This window comes from Podarcis filfolensis, assembly GCF_964270895.1.
Source record: "Podarcis filfolensis genome assembly, chromosome: 11".
Classification (NCBI taxonomy): Eukaryota; Metazoa; Chordata; class Lepidosauria; order Squamata; family Lacertidae; genus Podarcis; species Podarcis filfolensis.
In genome coordinates this window covers 58,982,337-59,007,979 of record NC_139613.1, presented here as the reverse complement: position 1 = coordinate 59,007,979, position 25,643 = coordinate 58,982,337, and the positions used below count along the sequence as shown (strand labels likewise).

The following is a 25,643-nucleotide window of genomic DNA, read 5'->3' as shown; positions in this document are numbered from 1 at the left end:
GGCGCTCATCTCGCTTTATTGGCCGAGGGAGCCGGCATACAGCTTCCGCGTCATGTGGCCAGCATGACTAAGCCGTTTCTGGCGAACCAGAGCAGCGCACGGAAACTCCGCTTACCTCCCTGCCAGAGTGGTACCTATTTATCTACTTGCACTTTGACGTGCTTTCGAACTGCTAGGTTGGCAGGAGCAGGGACCGAGCAATGGGAGCTCACCTCGCCGCGGGGATTCGAACCGCCAACCTTCTGATCGGCAAGTCCTAGGCTCTGTGGTTTAACCCACAGCGCCACCCGCGTCCCTATAAGGGGGTTAGGAGTCTCCTAACAACTCTCAGCACCCTTACCAAACTGCAGCTCCCAGAATTCTTTGGGAGAAGCTATGACGGTTTAAAGTGGTATCACTGCTTTAAATGTATGGCATAAATGTGGTTTTAGAATACAAGAATACCTATAACCCTTGATTAGTATGCATCCTTACACTAAATGAGTTTCTTAATGTTAGATGGGTGGAAGCTGGAAGTAAATAATACAAATTACAATATTTTTCAGTAACCCACAAGTTTGTGCCTCAGTTCATTTTAATGGAGCTTACATAGGAAATGAATTGATATTGACACAATTTATAAAAGAGTACTATGGATATAATCCAGATCAATGTGTCGTGTATATCTATGCCTTGGCCCAAAGTTAAATGTAAGAGCTACTTGATGCAATAAAAATTAGGTAGGAGTAACTCTCTCCGGATTGGGCCCTTGTCTACTGCAGCCACATATATCCTCATGTTTGGAAAGAATACTGGCCAGAATGCACCTGCTTATATTATGTCACATGTTCCCTGCAAAATAAATCAGAGATGCCACACATCACAACAGACATGTGTTTGCAGGTCTAGAGGCCATCTCTATGTCAGAAAAATGTCATATGTGAAGCATTTATTAGTGGCCTCTGTGCCAAGGCAATCTGAATACATACTACAATAAGATAAAGGGTAACAAGTGGATGATTGATTGATGCAAGTGCAAAAAGCTATCATTATGTTCACCAACACACACAAACAAGGCATGCACACACAGTTGCCCAGTAAATAGGTCTGAGTGACTTTTAAAAACCAAAAACCAAAACATGTAAATTGTAAGCTACACCCACTGAGGAAATATTATTCATCTGCTTAAGAGAAAACCAATTCTACTCTAAAGTCACTCTGATAAAATAGTTGTCATTTATAAGGAAATCCCAGTAGGGAACAAGCATATATATACTCTCAGGGTATAGTATAATGCAGGGCAAAAAGGGTAAAATGCAAGAGAAGAAATTGGCAGTCCCAGGGAGCAAAATTTTGATATCACTTTGAGAAATCTCCCAGGAAAGGCAAACACCACAACAAAGCTAGTCTCAATCTTCAGCTGTCACTTTCAAAAGCATTAACACTGCCAATTATACTGGCATTAGCAGACGTATCTGACAAATTTTTGTTTTGTCAAGTTCATATTTGTCACAAAGATGATGCCAGATCCAGTCAGAATGGCAGATACAAAACCTGCAGTCACATCCAGAATGCTTTGCAAGTTGTCTAATAACATATGATTTAAAATGCCTGGGAAAGAAATATGTCAGTCACAGGAAGTGGCACACATCTCATGCAATGCAGCAAACAACGCCGTGGGCAAAGCTAAACAATCCCATCACATGTCGCTTTCTCCTTACCTCCAAATTCATATACACAGTGCTAACAGCTACTTTTATTTCTCCATCTGACACCTCTTTTAGATCCTTGAGCATGGCCTCCTCAATCCTTAGCCCTGTGGGACAGACAGGAAAATTATTCACACATACTAAGAATCAGCGAACTGGAATGTAACAAAGAATTTGACTTTGAGAAGAATACTGGATGTTTTTGAATACTGAATAATGGTTTTGTTTGTCATGCTAAGCAACCCAACAAATAGCAATTCATTTCTACTATGTAAAAAGTAAATCTGCTCCTTTTTTGCCTTGAAGAAAAACTGTGATAATTCACTACGGGCTCAATATTTTGCTGTACAAGCACCATAAAAGAGCAATGCAAACCCTCTTACACTAGACTTGGAGGAGTGGATTAGGCGGAAGTGTATTTCTACCCAGCTCTCTCCCAGCCCCAGGTAAGCCCTGTCTCCTCCCTCCTGCCGTCACCAAGGGAGGAAGCAGAACGCTTCAATACCGAGCATTCTGAGGGCTGGGCAGGGCTGAGCCAGCCAAGGAGCCACTCTCTCCCCAATATACTCTCTTTACCACCACATGAAAGCCTTGGTCCTGCCCACCCACCACTTCGCACTGCAGGTGCTTTGAGCAGCAGGACTGTAGATGCAACGGTGGCCCTATCACTTTGCAAAGCCCAATAGCAAGGCAGTAGTTTGGATCGCGCCCTAAGAAACTGTGCCTGCTGGATCCACAGTGTCCAAATATCTAGTATTTGACCTGTAAATATAATCGCCATGAATTCTATCTCACCCACCAGAATGCAGCCAAAACAGCAGCAGCCACACTCAAACAGAAAAGCAGCAGTGTCATGCTTCTTTGAGTAAACAGACTATTTTAAATGTTCAAAAACTAAATAAATTGTGTGCATGAAATGAGAGCAGATGTAGAGCTGGGAGTCCTATCTTTTATGCCAACTTTTGTTCATTCAGCCCAGACACCGCGGTCCAGCTCCGAGGGCCTTCTGGTGGTGGCACCTCCCTGCGAGAAGTGAGGTTACAGGGAACCAGGCAGAGGGCCTTCTCGGTAGTGGCGCCCGCCCAGTGAAATGCCCTCCCATCAGATGTCAAAGAAATAAACAACTATCTGACTTTCAGAAGACATCTGAAGGCAGCCCTGTTTAGGGAAGTTTTTAATGTTTGATGTTTTATTGTGTTTTTAATATTCTGTTGGGAATATTCCCCAGAGTGGCTGGGGAAACCAAGCCAGATGGACAGGGTATAAATAATAAATTTATTATTATTATTATTATTATTATTATTATTATTATTATTATTATTATTCAATCCCCCCAGCTGCATGCGCAGCATACCAATGTTATGTTGGAGGGCCACACTTCTTTCATCTACCTCCTGTAAACCAGGGGAGAGGACCCTGTGGCCCTTCAGATGTCATCTCTTCAACTTTCATCAGCCCCAGCCAGCATGGCCAATGGTCAGAGATGATGGAAATTCTAGCCCAACAATATCTGCAGGTGATAGTGGCCAATGGAGTGGCAGGGACAGGGCTGCACTGACGGCCTGACTTCCAAATGCTCCACGTTGCTTCTGGTTATCACATGACAAAGCACCAAGGCGACTGGGAGTTTGGTGCAGGCAGAGCGGCAGAACCAATCCGCCCCTCTCCCGCCACTCTGCTTGCACTGCACCAAGTGCCCCACTGCCCTGCCTCTCTCCCTTTTGATAACCAGCAGTGGTGTGCAGCACTGGGAAGCCATTTAACAGCCATGCCCTATCGGTCATGATAAAATACACTGCACAAGTTTCCACACTTTTCTTTCATAGACAGTATCACCACCTATGAAAAGATACTATGCATGCTGCTCATCTGTCCTATAAATAATCACGGCATGTGGTGAAAGGTTGGTGGGATTTTTGTTTCTGTGTGTATATGGTGCTTTAAAAAACATTTGATGGGTGCCCTAATTTTATAGAATGTCATGTTCCAATCAGTCTAAAAGTAGGAATCAAAAGTGAAGGGCAGGGGGAGAGAAAAACCCTTTACCATCAGCATGGAGATGAACTTCCTGTAGAGCGGTGATAATATCCTCTCGAGGCAGCAGCTCTGGGAATTTCTCCTCTAACTTTGAAAGCACTTCTTCCTGGTCTCTAGTAATTTGTTCAGGATCCATGGCCAAAGAGAGGATGCTCCCTGAAGTGTTAACCGGAGAAAGTTAGCCCAGAAGACAGAAAATGTTCTTTCCCACTTCAGCCCTAAAATTCATGACTATTTAAAGAAATGGCCTGCTATCCTTTTATTTCTTTTCCGTCTTTCTTATTCATAGCAGACTACTTGAATCTCCACATATTGTGCATTTTCTTGTTTATATAGCTTTGAACCATTCCTTCTACCACCACCAAGGAAAAATTATTTGCTTTTTAACAGCCGGGGGGGGGGGGCTTTTCAAAGCCTCAATCAACTGCTCCAGAGAGAAAAACTTACAGGTATCCATATGATACATCTAAAAGTATGGCAAGAAAAGAGAAAATCAATTATTACATATTTTAAAGCAATTGGCTCAGAGTTCACAAAGTGATAGGTAACAGCAGCCAAGTTGTGAAGCAACACAGGCTCATTAGCTTAGAATTAAAGCTGACTAGAAGATCAGCACTGATTTGTGAGCCTAATTGTACAGAAAAAAAGATCAAGAAGGCTATGCTTCAATACAACTACAGTAACATTATTTGATTAATTTTATTTTAATTTATCACTTGTCAACGCAGCGTAATTAAACAATTGGTAACAAATTAAACAATAATTGCACAACAGCTTTTGCCAAACCAATTCAGGATCTCAATTACAACAAGACATAAATGCTGAGACTGTGTACATCTGTACATGTTGTGGGCAGCAAAAGCAATATACAGCAAAGTAAATTGAAATGGATTATTATTTTAAAGAATCGGCTTCTTAACCAGTTGCATGTGAAAACATTCAGAATGCCAACGCATACCATTCTCCCTCTTCCAAAAGATGAATCTGTCTAAAGTTGTGGGGAGAAGTATCAGAGGGATGGGGAAAGAGGACAGTGCTAAACATACTCTCATTCTGTTTTTTAATGCTTTGATGACTGCCTTGTTCATAGTGGTCATAGTGGCTAGGTTCTCTGCACATCAGTCTTAGCATTAGGTGCACAAAATTCAGATGCTGTCCTGGCAAAGAAGTCACTTTTATTTGTTTGATTCTTTGAATGTGACATAAAACAGCTACAGAGAGGTGCTATGGATTTGAAATAAAAATGGAGTCCCCTCCATCTGTTCAGACAAGAGCTCCTATTGTAGATTACTTCTAGAAAACGTCCAACAGCAGGAGATTCTCCTGCAGAGGACAAGGACTAATGGTGGTATTGGTGAGGAGTCTACTTTTTAACCAAAAGTTCTTACTGGATTCCTTTTCTCTCCTAAAAGTGCTGGGGGGGGGGGGTTCCCACTCTTTCTTGCCACCCTCCGAAAATCTTAGCATTGCCTGACTGTATTTTAAATTTGTTTTCATGGTTTTGGAAAATCCCCTTCCCTTTTTCAGAGTGAAATCTATGAAAGGTTACTGATGCAATTCACTCAGCCTTTGTGACCATATAAGAAAAGGGTGAGCCATCCATTCTGCAAACAACATTCTTTTCAAATGCTAGCTTTCCTTCTAAGCTTCTAAAAGGGAACTTATTATAACAGTCAATGTGAGCAACAACAAAAATAAAATTACCCCCCACCCAATCACTGGAAGCCCCCTTAGACCATCCACAGCAATGGATGGAATTTTGGAGTCTGCATCTAATTTATGCCATGAGTTACAATAGTGGTTTCCTTTTTAAATCTGCCTGTGTTTACATGTTACAATCTGTGCTCCTTGTGGCATCCTTCAAGGCCTTATACAAATAAACAGAAGGAGGTATTTCTGAGAGTGCACTGACCCAAGATACCTGACAGTCAGTTTACTGAATTACATCCTTGCCAGCTGGCTCCCACCAAAAATGTAATGATTCAGCAATTTAATGGATCCTTAGTTTGGCAACCGTCCCCTAGTCAACGGCTCTCGGGAAATAAAATTATACAGGCTCAAGTCTCTGGCAGGTTTTCTAATTGTTTGCTTCTGGCATAAGCCCAGAAATGGGGCAGGCCTTGACTCACAGTAGAGCCTGTCTTGGAGTATTTTGATTCTTGAAGCAGGTTTTGATAAAGTCCGCCGGGAAAAAGTAATTTACTGTGCACATGAAGAAATGACAAAGATATCAGGGAAAAGCAGGTCTTTAAAACAATTTGAACATGAAACCTACCTCGCAGTAAGTATAATCTTTGCACAGATATGTCTGTTATCATAGCACTGCTGGTGCTGATTCCTTTACAAATATCATCTCTTTCTAGCTGTTGATGGATTTGCATACTTTTATTTTTTACCTTTATGAAGCCTAAGGGCTGAAATATATTATAATGAGATTGCATTTTAAAAAACAAGCATTTAGTGCATAGATAAGGAACTAGTTTAAAAAGCAAACATTTATTGTTTAAAGGCTAAGCTTTTTATTTAGTCTTATCTATGCACTAAATGCATTCTGTGGTGCTGATGTTTCCAAAATGTTCACAAAAATCACACCCATTCTTTTGAGCCCAAAACATCAGCACCGACAGAATGTGTTCTCCTAATTCAGAAAGCATTCCTCCTCACTCTGAATAGGCTTTGTTTTCCTTCAGTAATATTGACATAAAGCTAAATCTGATTAGTTATAGAGCATCTAGACTTCATCACATTCAGTATATGGGCGTTTCAGGATTCTAGGTGGGTGGTAGGGGGTTCTACAGCACAAGCTGAATCCTCCTTCAACCGAGCACTGGTGGGTGGTAAGGAAATTTTACCATCAAGAAATATGCATTAGCGGATGGTAGGTATAATAAGGTTGACTACCCCTTATCTAAAGCTTTATGGTGTGCAGCAAGTGAATAGAGGTAATTCTCTTTCTAAAGAATATAATTCAGGGTCACACAAAGCAAACAGAAAGAAAAGGAGTAGATTCCAAATAGACTTGTAATTGCCACCAGAATAGCTCCTATGTGAAGAACGCCATCTAGAAATGAATGCTGGGGAGAGCCAGGAGATGGGTGTCCTGTCCTCTCCACCCTGCGTGGTTCACACATGCTTTTTCACAGGGAGTTTGACTATCTCGCCATCACAGAATACTGGACTAGATGGACTCTAACTGGATTTTTGCCCCTGCTATTCTGTTTACATCATTTTATGCTAGCTAGGACGCAAGCCTAGGCAGCCACATGGATTACTACACAGAGGACAATGCTCCGCCTGAGGTGGTCCTCTGTTTCAAGTTCAGTCCAAGTTCAGTCTAAAGACAAAGAACCAAAATAGGGAGACCAACAACCTTATTGTTGTCCATCAGCAATGAGCTCCTGGACAGCAGCCTGAGGAGGCACACAGGTCACCTAATCACTATGCTAAGATGTACTGTATTTATATTTAAATTACAGTCAAAGCCACTCAACCTCCAAGGAAGGAGAGTCCACCACCTCTCTTGAGAATCCACTGTTCCACTGCTGAACAGCTCTTACTGTCAGAAAGTTTTCCTGGTAAAAGAGACTTTCTTATTCCAAGAGGCTTTGGGGAACTGACTGCTTTTAATGAAAGGGCAGGTGCGGTGCTGTTTTCATTGTAATTATCTGTTTGTTTTTAATCGATCATATACACATAGACACACACACACACACACACAAATACATGGTTATAGTTAAGAGCTGTCGGTGCCAGGGTTTGTGGGTGCCAGACTTCCGTGAACTCCTGGTTCTGAAAGGTGTTAGAATCAATGCTTGGCATGTTAAAATTAGCTGCTGGATTTAGCAAAGTTTTAAATTAATGTCAAACCAGCTTCCTGGGTTCAGGAGATCGCCTGAGACATGGGCCATTAACAGAGAACAAAGACAGGGACAGGGACCATCAGCAAAGCAAAGACTCTGTGCCACTGGGCGAATGGGTGGAGCCCTTCCCTGAATTCTGAGATAGTTAGCAGAGACGAAGCAGAGAGGAGAGTAGGACTGCAGGTGTGGATGATGTGGGGTGGTGGAAAATAATGCCAGTCTGTTAAATGCAGCAAACTAGAGAAAGGGTCAAAGAGCCATGGCTGGTGTCTTTTTGAATCCTAAATTGTGCCTATAGAGGAAGCAAGACCCTCCTGGAGTGTAACGCTGGGAACCCCTCCATTGTAGGCTCAGGTTGTATATATGTGCAAATAAACCCTATATTATTATATCTGCTGTACCTCATTTCCAAATGGAAACAGATCGTGAGCAAAGCATGTCTGGAACTCCCTGGGATGGGTCAAAGATGGGAGTAGCAAGTAATGATATAGTTTTAATTCTATCAATGTTTAATTGTATTTTAATGATTTTTTCCCTGTGTTTTCAGCGGTTCCTATTTTAGCTTAAAGCCCCTGTCAGGAAAGAAGCTGGGCTATAATTATTATTATTATTATTATTATTATTATTATTATTATTTCTAAATTTGCATTTCATCTATACATAAGTTAACCTCTAAAAAATATGCACATCCAAGTCCTCTTTTGCCCTCATTATGGTGATGCAGTTCCTCCTTTTTGTTTAAATAGTTTAAATAGTCACCCTAAGGATGGCAGAGGACAAAATTAGGTCATATACCTTTGATAATATTCACTGAGTGCTATGACATTTATTTTCAAATCCAACATGTCCCAGAAACAAAGCTAGACACAGATGATATTCTCCTACCCAACTGACATGCAGATATCACTTAACACCCTAGTCATTCCTATTTTTAAATGCACATTTTTATTGTTCCACATAATGTTACTCTTTATCAAACTCTTTGCACCCTGCTTCCTTCATGCAGCTTCCTGTGGTCTTTCAAGGGATTGTTAACCAAAGAATGGATCACAGTCTCTCTGCATGACTGGATTCAGAAACACTCCATTAAGCCTTTCAGTATTTAATATAAAGAACAATCTCTCACCTCTGAGAAGATGAGCCAGTTGCCGAGTGATTAACTCTGGTGCCTCTTGGAGAATCTCTTTTGCTACCAGAGAGGAAGAGGACGCTGAGGTCTCCAGGTTGCCATCACATCGCTCTTCAGGGTTGATGACTCTGACAACAGCTGATTCCAAATTTTTATCTTCACTATAAAAGCAAAGGTTTCAAAAGTTTTCTTCTTTATGCCATTTCTCTGAACTATATGGCAAAGTCATCTAAATGCAGTTAGTTGATACTATGCAGTTAAGCAACACAATGATAATCCCATTCCATTCTGGTCATTATTATTTAAGATGTCTTGAAAAGAATGCCAGCACAGAAATCGCCTTTATATGTCTGTCACCCACTCCTCCCAACAGGATGGGTTCACAGGGTTGTTACACAAGCTGCACTTTGCATTTTGTCAGAAGCTGAAAAAGAGGAAGTTTGATTCACAGTTTTTCCTTTTATTACTTCCTGCATTGTGCAAAGAAGTTCCACAGGATATGCACACTGGCATATTTTAAATGGTGAGACGGAGAGGCATTCTTTCTTACGAGTAGCCTCCCTGCCCTCCCTGCTAGTCCCAGAAAACACTAGACTTATGATCTGTGAATACAGACAAAAAGTAACCCAAAATTAATTTTGCTTAAGGGCTCCAACTTCATCCTCAGTGTATCTTTGGAAGGAGGACAACTGCTGTGTGCCAGGTTTCAGTCATGTGCTGTCGGAGAGGAAGCAAAGCATCATCTCCCCCCCCCCCCCTTCCCCATCTATTTCTGCAGAAGGGTGGAGTTCAGCTAGTTGCCAAATGTGGCTTCCCTTTAAAGATTTACTGTAGGGAAAGTAGGGTAGAAACCAGAACTGAAGAAATGAAGGAAGAAGGTGCCAGTACTGTGTACCTTGAGTACTCCCAGGAAAAAACACTTTTTATTCGTCTTTTTAAAAGCAACAATTTTTTGTGTAAAAATAATCCAACTGACATCAATTGGTGGGGGGAGGGGGCTCAATTCTCCCACCCACCCTGAAACAAATACCATCTCCAGAGGAAAAGATGAGGACCATAGCACAGGAAGAAATGCTTAAATTCTGCTGTCATCTGAATAAACTATTAGCTGTGCCCTCAGCTGATGCTATTTCCATTTTTTTAAATTTTGCATTTTAGCTGCACAACTGCATTTCACATCACACCTCATTTGGCCCTTAGGGTGAAATCCAACATAGCACTAAGTCTCTCGTTCTGTCAGTGCAAGGATTTCTTCTTGTGCAACAGAGCATTATCCCCCACACACCCTTAATCTGTTCTAGGGTTTCGCCCACCCCCCTGCAGCAGACCTGAAGAGGGTGTGGGGCTCACATGGGGGGAGGAGAGAGGGGAAAGTCCCTCTGCCAAGTGGAAATCCATATGCTGATGGGACACAGTAGTTGAAAAGCACTCAGCCTTTAATGTGTTCTTGATGATGTCATTCATGAGCACTTTGTCATTATAACAGCTTTGTATGGGTGCATGAAACACAGGGCCCTTCTGAGCAACCCCATCCAGAAATTCTGTGCTCTATTCACAGATCAAACAAGGGAAGGGTTCACAGCACCCCTCAAAACTGGGCATTCTTGTACCACTCAGAGCATATCTATGTGTTGCTGGGCAAGAAAGAGATATAAGCAGAGAGAGAGATAAAAAGATAGAACATCCATGCATCTATGACTTGAGTGTGTGATCTCCAACATGTGATCTTTGTAATCACATGAACTGTGTAAATAGGTACAGAAAAGTTAAGGGGTTTTGTTGTTTTAACTGTTTCATTGCGTATTCATCAACAGCTTGCACTCTGATGAGAACAAAGGCAAGTCTCACACTTGGGATTTTCAAGATTTACCAAGGGTAAATCTTTGCCAAGTTCACGTTTGCTAGTAATCAGATATGGAGCATGATACCTTGTTAGTGCACTGCTGTTCACAAGCGTAAGAGACAATTTCCCTTCATTGTTCAGCTGATACAAATTGATTTCATCACAGAAGATATGGAGAGACTCTGGGAGATTCAGTTCCTCCAAAATAAACCTCGTTTCTGTGCAGTAGCAGAATTCTCTTCTTGGTATGTTCAGTACAGGCAAGCACAGAATGTTAGGTGGACTGACCTGTAAGCAGAGAATCCCTGTGAATTAGAAAGCACTCAAAAACTGTGAATAATTTTTCATAATGGACAGGCTTGAACTTAAAACTTTTCATCACTGCAATTTCATACATTACTTTCTTCTTTCACAAGTGGGGGGGGAGGTATACATCAGGGTGTACAAGAGACATGAATGGTGAGGGAACTACCGAAGTGGCTTGCAACACCTGTGCCGTATTTGCCTTCCTGCCTGAAAACATGTGAAACTACACCAGCAGCAAGTGCAAGTTGCCTTGCTGGAAGAGAAGGTCCAGCAACCTGAGGCCCACGTATCTAAACTTCAAGCTACTGGGCAAGATGAGGAAATTCTTGCTCGATCAGAGTGGACTGTCCTGGAACAGAGATGCAGGCACGGTGCCCCTTGGGAAGAGGAAGATCACCCAAGGAGGGATGTGTCACAAAAAAGCAGGACTGTGAAGTGTGGTGATGGCAGGTATCATGGACTTGTTGGATGCAGAGGAGTGTTGGGAGGCATAGCCAGAGAAGCCCCTAGGGAACCTCCAGGGGAAGAAGGCTCCAAGCCAGGGGATTGCTGGTGGGGTGACAATGAGTGGTCAGAAGGAGAAAGAGCAGACTGGGGGGAGGAGGTGCCAGCAGCAGAAGAGGTGGCAGGGTTTAGTGAACAGGAAGAGGCTGTGGCAGAGAGACTGCAGTGACTCTGCAGACTCCGAGAGACTCTGACTCTGAGACTGCAGCGGAGGCTGGAGGGGAGGGTGGCCAAGAGGCAGAGTGGAGACAGGCTGCCAAAGAATCCAGGGAGTCTCCCCCTCCTGCTGCGACCAGCTCCTCTCCCCACTGGTCATCCAGAACTTGCAGAGAAATAAAACAGGCAGACCAGAGAGGGGTTGTGTGCAGAGGCAGCCTGGGACTGTGTGGGAAAGACCCTGGAGAGGAGGAGTCCTAGTAGGCACTCTACTCTGCCTTGGGCAGACCAAGACCATACCTGGAGTACTATGTCCAGTTCTGGACACCACAATTCAAGGATATTAACAAGCTGGAGTGTGTGCAGAAGAGGGCAACTAAGATGATAAAGGGTCTGGAAACCAAGCCTTATGAGGGACGGTTGAGGAATTGTGATGATAATAGTGCAAGGCAGATGACGGGGAGAGGGCAGTCAGTCTATGGGCAGTTAAGGACAATGCATACAAGTGTAGACAGAGGTAGACATCCTTGACTCAGGGAAAATTTACACAACTGAGATGGCTTTTGGATGGCTGTGATGAATCTATAAGGGGAAAAATGCAGGCAATAAAGCAGTGACCCAGCATTAGTTCCCCAATCATAAAATCAGAATATTTTATTATTGATCTCATCCAGTTTTATAGTTAGGTGAAAAAGATCAACATGTTACAATGGGCTTATAATTATTTTAAAATATAGTGTAATATCAGTAGAAAATACTTTACCTTTTCAAGATAGTAGGCATATGTTAAAGCTGAAATAAGTGAATCCAAATCACAGGTTTTATTTCCAAGTACTACATGTACTTTATCCAAATGTTTATTTCGACTCTGGAACAGAAGGCAGTTTTTAAATAGTAGGGGGAAAGGGAATAGAGACATAAGATATCTTTCAAAATAACTAAATATTTTGCAAAGTTGATCTGATCCCAGACTTCTCATTCTTAATTGTCAAAGCTTTTTTCTTCACTTATTCATTTAAATTATTTTGCACACAAAATAATTGTAAGTTTGGGTGAGTGAGGACAGGAGTATTTCTGACCTTGCATAACCCAGGATACTTCACTACCCCACAGAGTTCCTTCCCACAGATATGCATACATGTATACACAAATACTTTTGCACCTCACAGCAAAACTACTAGTGTGTGCAGTAAACCCACAACTTTCTGTGCTCATATCCAATACTTGTTTTAAATAACCTAAGTCCACAATGGAAGCCCAGATGGACAAACCAAAATGAAAAATAGCGGGACAGCACAGACATGCCTTTAAGCAAAATAAAAAATAAAAAAAGATTCAGAAGAAAGCATTAAGTAGAATGATTAATGATGCAAAACATATCAAGAGATGTTGAAGGAACTGACTGTGATCAGCCTAGAGAAAAGAAGCCTAAAGTGTCCCTGCATATTTAAAAAAGCTTTAAAGGAGACGAAGGAGGCCAGGCCTCTGTCCACTGCACCTCACACCATAGTTTCAGGTGTGCCTTCTGCTATCCTTAAGACTGCAGAATCAGATACCTGTATTGACTATGAATTTCTAAAATTAGTGAAATCATATGAAAATCAAGATGTTAAAATGAATAAGAAATCTTTGACATTTGGGCAGCTGCCAAATATAATAACATAATGTTTAGCGAAAACTAGTAACAAATCACGGTTGAATATGCATTAGTGGTAAAAAAAAATAGTGAAAAAGAACAAGTTCGAAATACAGGTAAGATGTCATGGGAAATACTCCTATTATTTGTATTCATCATTAGACTTGGTGAACCAGAAATAAATGCTAAAGGAGTTATGGGAAAACTCCCATAGTTTAATCATTATTCCCAATATGGCCAAGTGAATTAAATCATGGAAGGAAGAGAATCAAGCACCTGCACAGCTGAGGAAGTGCCTTTTCTTCTATCATTATAGCCTCCACAGGAAGCTTACTGAAAATCAATTCAGCATGGCAGGACTCCATGGAAGGTTGCAGCACTGATCTATTCACTGCTTTCCAGTGGGTGGTTATGTTGGTTTGCTGCAGCAAAGTCAGCCAAGGAACCAATGAAACTGTCTTGTACTGTGTCACCCATTTGGCTCATAACTGTCTACACTGACTGGCACCTGCTGTCCAGGATTTCAGACAGGCACATTCTGAGCCCTACTCGGGGGGGCCAGAGACTGAGCCTGGGATTTTCTCCATGCAGAGCAGATGCTCTGAGCTACAACCTTTCCCAAAGACAGAGGGTGAAGCATCTAGCAGCTGATGTTTTAGGACTATGAGATTCTGCCTTACAATAATGTAATGGCTCATTGGTCTATCTGGCTCAGTAAGGTTCACACTGACTGAAAACAGCTCTACTTGTAGATGCTGAGCATTGAACCTGGGACTTTCTGCACACAGAGCAGAGGCTCTACCAGCTAGGGTGGCCCTCAAGGTACCTTAGTCATTAAGGGCCCACAAGACTCACTGTTGTTTCTGTTCAGCATTAGGACTCTTCACACGACCAACTGCAGCTGCCTAATAATCAGGTTTACATGATTAGCCTCGTAACTACTGTGTGGCCAGAATAAATTACTTTCAGCAGCAAAGGCCACAGTGCTGTTGTTTTCATGCTAACAATTCAAAGGGCGTCCATAACTTTTGTGAAATGAAATAGGATTACACAGAAATATGATATGTCTCCCAATAAATATGTTGGGTTTTTTTTTGAAAAAAAGACAATCTGAAATGTCTGCTCTACTGTCTTTCTGGATAGACACAGCTGTTGTATGTATTTTATAATTTTGCAAAACACATGTAATCAGAACAAATTTTTATAGTTCAGCCAAGTATAGTATAGTATTTTATAGTATGTCCTTCTTCCTCTTCCTTGCCAATTGTGTCTTCAGAAGCTAAGAGAGTTATCAATTCTATCAAGGCACCATCCTTTCCCCCCAGCATTGATTATTCTGGGTGGGTAACAAGCAATGAAAATGTCACATTGCCCTGCCTGTCTTCCTGTTACCAAGATTGTTACCTCTTAGCAAAAACAATGTATAAACCATGCTCCTGGAGTAGTTGTTTGGAAACGCCCCTGTTGCTTCCTTTAGTAACATGATCCTTCACTTTTTATATTTCTAATTAATTCCACCAATTTCTGCTAAAGCGTTGCAGTTTACACTATTTCAGATGTATATATTTTATTTCTCTGATGCAGCAGACATTCTGAAAAATAGTTCTTCTCCCTTGTATGTCAACTGAAATATAATGATTCTGTTGGTGAAAACATATTTTGCTCTTGCTCTCCAGTATAATCAGAACTATTTCCTTCTTTGAGATAATAATGGTTGTAATTCAGCTTTCTTTCGTCTTCCCACACATGTATATATTTAGCCTGCAGACATTCAATTAGCTATTAGAAGATATTGCAAGGTCAAACTTGAAATTTTCTCTTCAAGTTCAGAGAAAACTTCCTAAGGAACTGATTCTGCCTGGAGGAATCCATCTTCAGCCACAAATTCCCTGATCAATAAACACACACAAACTCCCAAGTTAGTGAGGACAAGGAATGAGATGCAACCTTGGCAGCTGATCTGGATTTATGGCTCATAATAAAACTTGCATTTCTCCATGACCAAGTATTTTCAGATAACGACTAAAGGACTTGTACATTGTTTTGCAAGGAATTAGCCAGGATGATGTACGCTAACAATTCAATAGTAATTGATTTGTAATTATACACTGTCACACACAGCAGACTAAACACTGGCAAGTTCCACTAAAATATCAGAATTAATACTGATTTCATAACCAAATGAAGATGTAAGATCAGCTTGTGTGTCTTTTTAAAAGGCTTCCGCCATACGTATTTCTTTCTACAAACCAAGGTGACATTCAGCCTACCACAGCAAACACCAGTAGCAATGCTAACAGCCTACAATGTATTTTAAAATTCCTCATTAATAAAGCCACCTTTCATATCCAATACATGCTTAACTTAAAAAGGATATTAAAACCAGAAACACATTAAATCCTATTCTCTAAAAGTCTTCTTCAGACTGATACTTTGGCATACATGTCTCCTTAGACAATGACCTCCATCAAGTGGGTGCCACAACTGAAAAGGCCCTACTATATTTAATGTATTTTAATCTTTGTTGAAAGCCGCCCAGAGTGGCTGGGGAAACCCAGCCAGATGGGTGGGGTATAAATTGTTGTTGTTGTTGTTGTTGTTGTTGTTGTTGTTGTTGTTGTTGTTGCTGCTGCTGCTGCTGCTGCTGCTGCTGCATCCCAGGACAGATTTGCCTTTATAAATGGAAGGACCTCTCAACAGGGCTCCCCTGTAGTTCTGACAAGATGAGAAGACTGGTATTTTTGCTTGTTGAGGCAAGACTATCCCTTGCTCAAACATGGCGAAATCTAGACCTATGGTTAAAAATGTATCAAAGTTGGCTCTAGCTTCCATAAAAGCCTGATAGAATAACATAGGCACGGGGGGGGGGGGCTGGGTGCTCAACATTCCCCATGAAGGAACCGGGCACCCACAATTCTTTTTGCAGGGGTGTGTGTGCCTGATGGGTTCCCACGGTCCCAGGGCCAGGCCTGCAGGCCTGTAGAATAACATAGAATAATCCAGTAGAAAAACTAAATAGAGGAACAAATAATATAAAGACATGAATACTTACCCAGTAGCTGGCAATATTGTATGGAGGGAGATTTGTTTATGTTATCACTCATGTTTAGTTTGTTTAGGGGTGTGTGTGGGTGTGTTGATGTGAAAAACAATAAAATTATTTGCATACACACACACACACACACGGTGAAAAGATTTATATGGAAAGATATACCATTTAAAATATGCTCTCCCAGTTTGGATCCGCCCCCCCCCATCCAACTCCGTGAGTGGCAGAAAAAAAAACATTCATTTATCTTCTCACATAAAAGGCCACAAGCTAGTCCCAAATTTCTGCACCTTCCCTCCTCAGAAGGAGGATGGGGAATTCCGAACATAGAACTATACTACATCGCCAACCAAGTGTGCCACATAATCCCATACATCCTGGAATATGAAACAAAACAATGGGTGCACATGGAGATAGATAAAGCTGGAAACACCTCCACGACAGCGTACCCATTTCCCCAAAAGAAACCAAGAAAAATCCCCACAACACTAAATAGGTTAAAGCATGGAAGGAAAAAGTAGGGAAATTGGCCCCACCCATATCTCCATTACGGGACGTGGGTGGCGCTGTAGCCAATCAGAAGGTTGGCAGTTCGAATCCCCGCGACAGAGTGAGCTCCTGTTGCTTGGTCCCAGCTCCTGCCCACCTAGCAGTTCAAAAGCATGTCAAAGTGCAAGTAGATAAATAGGTACTGCTATGTCGGGAAAGTAAACGGTGTTTCCATGCACTGCTCTGGTTCGCCAGAAGCGGCTTAGTCATGCTGGCCACATGACCTGGAAGCTGTACACCAGCTCCATCGGCCAGTAAAGTGAGATGAGCGCCACAACCCCAGAGTCGTCCGTGACTGGACCTAACGGTCAGGGGTCCCTTTACCTTTACATCTCCACTAATTCCCCTGACCCATCACCCACAATTTTACCAAGCATCCCAAAGCATCCAAATAAAAACCCGGCAAACCAAAGGCCTATATTGCTTAACCAACTTATACAAAAATGGCAAGCCCATAACAATAGAGGAAATACAAGATAAACTAGGGGACACTCCAATACCCTGGCTAACCCACCACCAACTACAAGCCTTCCTAAACAACCCAGCAACAAAAACAGCAGCCAGCAGGCCACTGACTAGCTTTGAGAAACTCCTCCTAACAACAGAGGGACACAGCAAAGGGGTGGTCTCTACAATATATAAAATACTACTCCAAGACGCTACAGACCCCCTTACCACCATTAAAAACCAATGGAAGCAGAACACAGGACATGAATTAAACCATACCCAATTCAAATCCATCTCAGTCAAAAGAAGAGTAGTCACCCTAAAACTTATATATAGATGGTACCTAACAGCACAAAAGCTAGCAGAGATACACCCAAGAACTTCATCTAAATGCTGGAGAGGCTGCACTGCAATAGGCACATACCTCCACATGTGGTGGTAATGCCCCAAAGTCCAATCCTTCTGGATATCAGTGCTGCAGGAAATTTCCAAAATAACAAAACAGGAAATAGAAGCAACTCCTGAGCTCACCCTATTAAATATCTTCAAGGACAACAACACATACGGACACTACAAGAAACTTGTAAGTCACTTACTTTCAGCAGCTAGAAATATCATAACTAGACACTGGAAGGACCTATCAGGACTGAACATAGACAACTGGTATCAAAACATGTGGGAAACAGCCCTACTAGAAAAGTTAACCAACAACCTCAAACTAGCACAGGGACATGCTAGGGAGGATGCCTTCACCCCAGTGTGGTTCCCCTTATTACATATGCAATGCAACAGGACAATGCAACAGCATACACATCAATATGGCTGACCTGACCCGACAACCTAGCCAGCCTCCCTCACACAAATAAGCCAAAAGTTGGATGGTACGCCAGGAGGCTACTGCTATAGGTCCATTCTGCCGGACAAGCCATTCCTGATTCTGTGAAACCCTTTTGGCATTCCGATTCTTTTACTGTGCTGTCTTTGGCATACAGAGAAATATCCCCGCCAATACACCCTTCTCTAACCTTCCTCTGGCGTTTGTTTCCAGGTAGCCATATTCTATCACTCCTTTCTATGCCATGCACACTATATCTGCGTTTTACTTTAAAACCAAGCATGTCAACTCCCTCCTCTTGGTTCAGAAACTTCAAACATTAGCATATAAACAATATGCATTGTGAGCCTCTCCAAATATCTATGGCATGTGCATTTTCACAGCCAATGGCTGGGGGTGATGGGAGCTGTAGTTCAACAACATCTGGAGACACAGAAGTTATCCATCCCTGGACTAGTGGCTGGTCAAGAAAAAGTATAAAATCAAGCAAAGATGGGGCTAAATCTGAACCCACATGCAGTGGGCCAATGAACTTTCATTGGGACTTCTCCAGTGCTATCTGTACTTTATTAATAAATCCATAGGCCAACATGTAGGATTCAAGAGGTCCACAAATGGGACCATTCCCCCAAATGGGAATGCTAATTCTGGAGGTTTGTTGCTAATTCTTCCACTCTTTCCCACTATTCTCTCCATGTTGTTATGCGGTTGGTACTGATGTGGAAGCCTGTGGCAATGGCACTGCACATTTCCCAAGTCGTTTACAGGGCTCTGCTACAGTTGCCACCAATGCTGGGCATGCGTCCCAAATGTTTCTGAGCAGGTGAAATATGTTTCAGCAAAGCTGAAATATGTCAAAGCTCTTAGGAATCCGACTGCTCCACTTTTCTTTTCGATACTGGAAAAAGGACTGGGGTGCATTTTGTCGAAAGTGTTTGGCATGCTGCAGGATGCTGTCATTTTCAAAAGTGCACCGCAGTCTCCTCCAAGTGCATAATCACAGTGAAAAGCTAAGTGATCTGTGCCACCAATGTATTAAAATATATGATAACAAATGCAGTCAGCACTTTCCATACCATATGCTTGTAAATGGTAGTCTACAGGGAACCAATTAAAACTATGGAAAACTTGGAACATAGACATATGGACCAAGACAGAGCAACTTATCTTGTCACTGCGCTGCTTGCTCAGTACATTGATACGTGAACTGATAATACTATATTATGGGACAATTAATTGCCAGTTTAATTAAACCTCATTTAAAATCAATCTACAGCTGCAATCTAGAACAATGGTTCTCAGCTCACGGTTCTGTGGGCTGAAGCTGGCATGTGACCAACTAGGCTGCTTCGACTGGCCTAGAGTAGCCTCTTTCAGCTAAAGCACCATGTATCCTTCCTCTCATGCTACCCTTTGGTTTTCCAGCAGCAGACTTAGAATTGAATAAGATGGGGAATGTTTCTAAACATTAGACACCCAAAGGAACTTGACACTATATATTTTGAAAGTTGTTTGTCTGTTCCTTATGTATTTGGACACCATTTAAGATACAATCAGCAATTCTGAGATCAAGGAACAGGTTTTCATCTATGTTTGTATACAACTGAATGCTATTTTGCATCAGGAGGTGGCCGAAATCTTTCAACACTACGCTGAATTTAACTACTGGCTTCAGAATTGCACTAATTTCTTTGGTTTCTTAGAATTCCTGAGCAATGTTGTGTATGAGACTGCTAGGTTAAAATGTAAGGGATATGTCATTGTCTTGAATAAGGTCAATCAATTAGCTCTCACTCTCACCCTCTTTTACGTCTGAATCAGACCAGTGCTTAAGAGGCAGGAATGGGCTAGATTCGGGCTAATACACTGTAGCAGAATCTTGATAGAATGAGGTGCTGTAGGTGGGTGGTTTTCAAGTCCAGAATTAGGGAGGTGTCCTGTCCATGAGGTTGCATCCCTCCCCAAGGAATTGGCATGCAGCAGTCACTGGAAGTATGCAGCAAGTGGTAAACAGTATCTCTGCCCACCCACAGTAGGTTTGTTAGCTATGACAATCCCTGGATAGGATAGCCTTGACTCAGTTACTCACACGCTAATAAACTTTTGCTTAGTTTATTGCAATGCACTCTGCAAGGGGCATCCCTTGAAAATGGTCCAGAAACTTCAGCTGGTACAAAATGTCCAGTTGTTCAGCTGGATAGCACTGAACTGGAAGAACATTTTCTCCTCTGCAGAGAAAGTAGTCTCTATTCAAAGCACTGGGAGAAGCACTTTAAATATACAGTAAATTGCTTCCTTGAGAAGGAAAGAAAAAATGATCCTTTTAAAACCAGACTATAGAATCATAGAATCATAGAATCATAGAGTTGGAAGAGACCACAAGGGCCATCGAGTCCAACCCCCTGCCAAGCAGGAAACACCATCAGAGCACTCCTGACATATGGTTGTCAAGCCTCTGCTTAAAGACCTCCAAAGAAGGAGACTCCACCACACTCCTTGGCAGCAAATTCCACTGTCAAACAGCTCTTACTGTCAGGAAGTTCTTCCTAATGTTTAGGTGGAATCTTCTTTCTTGTAGTTTGGATCCATTGCTCCGTGTCCGCTTCTCTGGAGCAGCAGAAAACAACCTTTCTCCCTCCTCTATGTGACATCCTTTTATATATTTGAACATGGCTATCATATCACCCCTTAACCTTCTCTTCTCCAGGCTAAACATGCCCAGCTCCCTTAGCCATTCCTCATAAGGCATCGTTTCCAGGCCTTTGACCATTTTGGTTGCCCTCCTCTGGACACGTTCCAGTTTGTCAGTGTCCTTCTTGAACTGTGGTGCCCAGAACTGGACACAGTACTCCAGGTGAGGTCTGACCAGAGCAGAATACAGTGGCACTAGTTTTTTTAATTATTCCACAGTAATTTGCGAAGTCCCTTGTGCAGAGATTCCAAAGCACCCATGTCAGGCACTTGGGAAGTGCAGTGCGAGGGGCTTTGCAAGCCCTGGGCTCGAACTTTAGAAGCACAGAGCACAGGGCTCTGCACTTGGTGCAGAACTTCCCAAATAGCTGGCAATCAGCTTGTTGTTATTGTTGTCTATACTGTCTGACAGCAGCTCACCAGGATTTCAGAGAGGAATTTCTCCCAGCCCTATCTGGAGAGGCCAGGGATTGAACCTGCTTGCAAACCAGATGCTGAACCACAGAGGAGCTACAGCACTTCTCAGTCTCTAACTCTCCATGACATCTTCAATCACCAGCATCTCAAGGTGGGGCTAGGAAACAAACCTGACTGAAATCCTGGAGAGCCACTGTCAGTCAGCATAGACTATGCTGAGCGAGAGGGACCAATGGTCTGACTCCTTATAACACAGCTTCCTGTGTTCCTAAGTATTATTCTAGTCCAGAGGTTTTCAGCCTTCTTGAGCCCATGGCTTCCTTGACCAACTACATCCTTCCTGGGGTGGGGAAATGTCCTTCGAGCCTCAGAAGCCCAGTTATGTCACCCCTTGCCTGCAGAGCCAGCAGCCCCTCATCCCTTTTCCTTGTGGAGTGTTCCCTCAGGCTCCTCTCCCCTTGTGAGCCAACCCTCCACTCCACATTGAGGAGCCTCCAGCCTTAGCAGCCGAATGGAAACTGGCCAAAGGTGAATGTGAGGCCAGCATCTTACTCACCTTGGGAGGCTGCAGTGGAGACAGCAGGCACTGCTGGGCCTGCAGGGTGGAAAGGCTCCCTTTTGGCACCAGGCATTCAGCTCCCACACAGACACTGCACACAGCAGGCACAAGAAAGGTCAGTGTGGCGACTGCCTGCCCGGACTCCAACTAGGCCAGTGATGGCCAAACGTGGCCCTCCAACTGTTTTGGGACTACAATTCCCATCATCCCTGACCACTGGTCCTGTTAGCTAGGGATAATGGGAGTTGTAGTCCCAAAACAGCTGGAGGGCCAAGTTTGGCCATCACTGCAATAGGTCCATCCATTCCCACAGCAAGGGCTGGTTTACTGGCTGGCTGGCTGGGCTCCCTCACCCACTTGCTTGCTTACTCCGAGGCTGCCTTAGCTCCTGACAACCAGCACCCCCTGGCCAGTCCCAGAGGCACCATTCATTCGCCTGCAGAGCCTGTAGCCAGGCCCGCTGCAACAAATAGCTTTGCAAGCCTTTGGGAGGCAGAGACACGAGAGAGGGCATCAGAGGGGGGGAAGGAAAGAAAGAGGGACAGAGTCCAGTGTTGCCCATGACACCCCTGACCATCATTCAAGGCACCCCAGGGTGCAACAGCACAGTGTTTGAAAACCATTGTTCTAGTCCAGGGGTAGGCAACCTAAGGCCCGTGGGCCAGATGTGGCCCAGTCGCCTTCTAAATCCGGCCCGCAGACGCTCCAGGAATCAGTGTGTTTTTACATGAGTAGTATGTATGCTTTTATTTAAAATGCATCTCTGGGTTATTTGTGGGGCACAGGAATTCATTCATTCCCCCCCCCCCAAAAAAATATAATCCGGCTCACCACATAGTCTGAGGGACAGTGGACCGACCTACGGCTGAAAAAGGTTGCTGACCCCTGTTCTTGTCTATTAACTGAAGTTGTCCAGTGGCCTTTTACAGTTGAAGCAATATTGACGGGGGAAGCGAAGGTACTTTATACAGAATTTTCAGGAAAATTTAACTTCCGAAAAGGCCTTCTTACATTTAACAAGCCAAGCTAAATGAGGAAATGTTTGTGATGTCCATTATCCAAATAGAAGCAGCAAAAGTAGTACCTCTCATATGTTGGGTGGATGATATATACATACTAATTCCAGTAAATGCAGAGTCTTCTAAACAACAGAATTGATCTAGACATAAAAGACTGGATAACTCTAATGCTGTTAAGAAAAACTTTCAGATGTGCACAACACTAATGCGCTATACCACTTAAAATGCCAGGAGAACATTATGAGCAAACATGGCCACTAAGAGTCAGTGTGAGAATTATTAATTATTTTGTGAGAAAAGGTACTCTTTTCTCCCTTCAGGCCGAAGACCTACCAAACACGGTAGGTGGGTGTGGGAGGGTAAGAATGATCTCTAATGCTACCTTAACTGAAACTTACACCTCAGCTCTCCACCATCTTGTTGGGAAATAACTGAGAAATACCAGATAATCCTGAAGTCCCATCTGCTGGGGAAACTGTAAAAGAAAAATGACTGGCTGCTTGAATTAAAAAACAAGAGGCTTGACTTTAGCCAAAATAACCCCCAGCAGAATTTAAAACAGCAGGTCCTACAGCAGGAACAAAATAGGTAAGGGAGTCTTGGTTACAAAATACAGAGGTTAGGCTCAGCCATGTGGTCTGAGTTTGGAGCCCCAGCCTCAGATATCTGTTCAGTTACATGGTTCAGAGAGAGAGAGGGGGGGGGAAACAACACTTACTTCCTCCCCAAAGGTGAGAGAGTGTGTGACCGTTGAGCCTTCTCTAGAAATTTACAGCTCTGTGGTCCCTTAACAATCATTCATTGTTAGGGTTGACTGCAAAATCTCCCACAAATCTGAAGGCCTTCCAGATGTTTTTGGACTATAACTCCTCCCGTTCTAGATCACCATTCCTGCCCATTGTCCATGCTAGCTGGGGCTGATGGGCTAAAGCACAGCAATGGGAGGTTCTCCACCCCTGCATTTAAGCAAGAGGAGCCACTGTGTTTTCTCTCCAGCAACGGCAAATCTAGCATCTCTGTGTTTTCCATTTACGTAGTTCTCATAGCTAATAGCTCTTGAGAAGACATCAGGCAAAACAACATCAAGCCTTGCGTTACGTGAAATACATTCGACAAACACACAGGATGTTGTGTCTTGTGTGTTTGTCGAACGAGAAGACATCCTGGGCATAAAGCACTTAGAAATGCCCCATGAATGTCACAAAACAAGCATGACAATGTTTTTTTTTTTTTAATAATATTTTATTAGATTTTACAGAAAGAAGAAAAAAGCCATACAAAAAAAACAATACATATTAAAACACCTACAAATACCAACAATTAAAAAGAAATATATATATATATATATATTAAAAGAATTAACAACAACAAAAAAGAAAAAAGGGGGGAAAAAAGAAAGAGACCTCTTTTCAAATTCTTATCATTCATTACCTTGTTTTCCTGACTTCCACCCGCCTCCCTTTCTTGTATTCCACTTTGAAATTGATCAGCAAATTCATTCTATTAGTTTTGTCCTTATACAGTTTCCCTCACGTATTTATACTTTCCCAATCCTTGTTTACTAGAACCCCTTCATTTCATTTCAATGTCATCAGCATTCAAAAATTTTACAGTGTTTTTGTAAGTAGATTTTAAACTTCATCCAGTCTTCTTCCATCCGCTCTTCTCCTTGATCTCGTATTCTGCCGGTCATTTCTGCCATTTCCATATAGTCCATTACTTGCATCTGCCATTCTTCCAGGGTGGGTAGATCTTGTGTCTTCCAATGCTTTGCAATAAGTATTCTTGCTGCTGCTGTGGCGTACATAAAGAAAGTCCTATCCTTCTTTAACACCAATTGGTCGACCATGCCCAGGAGTAAAGCCTCTGGTTTCTTCAGGAACGTATACTTAAATACCTTTTTCATTTCATTATAAATCATCTCCCAGAAGGCCTTAATCCTTGGGCACGTCCACCAAAGATGAAAAAATGTACCTTCAGTTTCTTTACATTTCCAGCATTTATTATCGGGCAAATGATAAATTTTTGCAAGCTTGACTGGGGTCATGTACCACCTATACATCATTTTCATAATATTCTCTCTTAAGGCATTACATGACGTAAATTTAATTCCAGTGGTCCATAACTGTTCCCAGTCAGCAAACATAATGTTATGTCCGACATCTTGTGCCCATTTTATCATAGCAGATTTTACCGTTTCATCCTCAGTATTCCATTTCAACAACAAATTATACATTCTTGACAGTATCTTAGCATTGGGTTCTAACAGTTCTGTTTCTAATTTTGATTTTTCCACCTGGAATCCGATTTTCTTATCCAAGTTGACAATGTGATGTCTTTCGAAAGCACTCTGCCAGTCAGCCAGCTTATGAGGTATCTGAGACTATCATGTCTAAATTGTTTGTTCTAAAAGTTAGGGTCTTTTCTGTTTCAAGATAAATGATCTTTCAGTTGCAAGTGTAAAGTAAAGGTGACATCCAGTCACTTGTAACATTAATTACAGATGTGTATTCATTGTGAACCTCAAGGGCACATCTCTAAGATGCTACTTCCTGTAAAAAGTGGCAGTCAGGTGACCTTAAATGCATTATCAAGAGCCTCTGATTCACTTGCTAATGACATCCTCATTAATCTCAAAGTTTGGAAATTCACATAAGAATTTGTCAGAAAACAATTGCTTGGGACAACCCTAGTCCCTCTGCTGCAGAGTATTTTTCCTAGTTTACTCTTAATATTCCAGAGTACAGCCTGGGTATATTAACACAAGCAGCCTACTGTGTAAACTGACACAAGAAACGGCATTACTGCTTAGGGTGTACACTTTTCCATTGTTCATTTGCTAATAGTTTCAATCATTCCAGGAGAAATAATGGGAAAGAACTACATGTTCACATAGAAAAAAAAGTGACCCAAGAGGA

The 25,643-nt window shown here is 42.4% G+C and overlaps 1 protein-coding gene across 10 annotated transcripts in view; it reads right to left on the bottom strand.

The window, feature by feature from the left end:
- Window positions 1-25,643, bottom strand: part of PRUNE2 (prune homolog 2 with BCH domain) — a 142,031-nt gene that overhangs the window by 92,635 nt on the left and 23,753 nt on the right. For 9 of the 10 annotated variants that reach the window (XR_014539751.1, XR_014539752.1, XM_083576430.1 and 6 more), the window contains exons 2-6: window positions 12,287-12,391; window positions 10,643-10,845; window positions 8,712-8,875; window positions 3,735-3,881; window positions 1,701-1,795 (exon numbers count right to left, since the gene is read on the bottom strand). Coding sequence is in view for 8 of the 10 variants with exons in the window: in XM_083576430.1 (XP_083432556.1) it covers window positions 1,701-1,795; window positions 3,735-3,881; window positions 8,712-8,875; window positions 10,643-10,845; window positions 12,287-12,391 (714 nt within the window). In the remaining 2 variants the exon portion in view is untranslated. Of the gene's footprint in view, window positions 1-1,700; window positions 1,796-3,734; window positions 3,882-8,711; window positions 8,876-10,642; window positions 10,846-12,286; window positions 12,392-14,014; window positions 14,127-25,643 lie in introns of those variants that run through there. The other variant, XM_083576431.1, reaches the window with a different exon arrangement.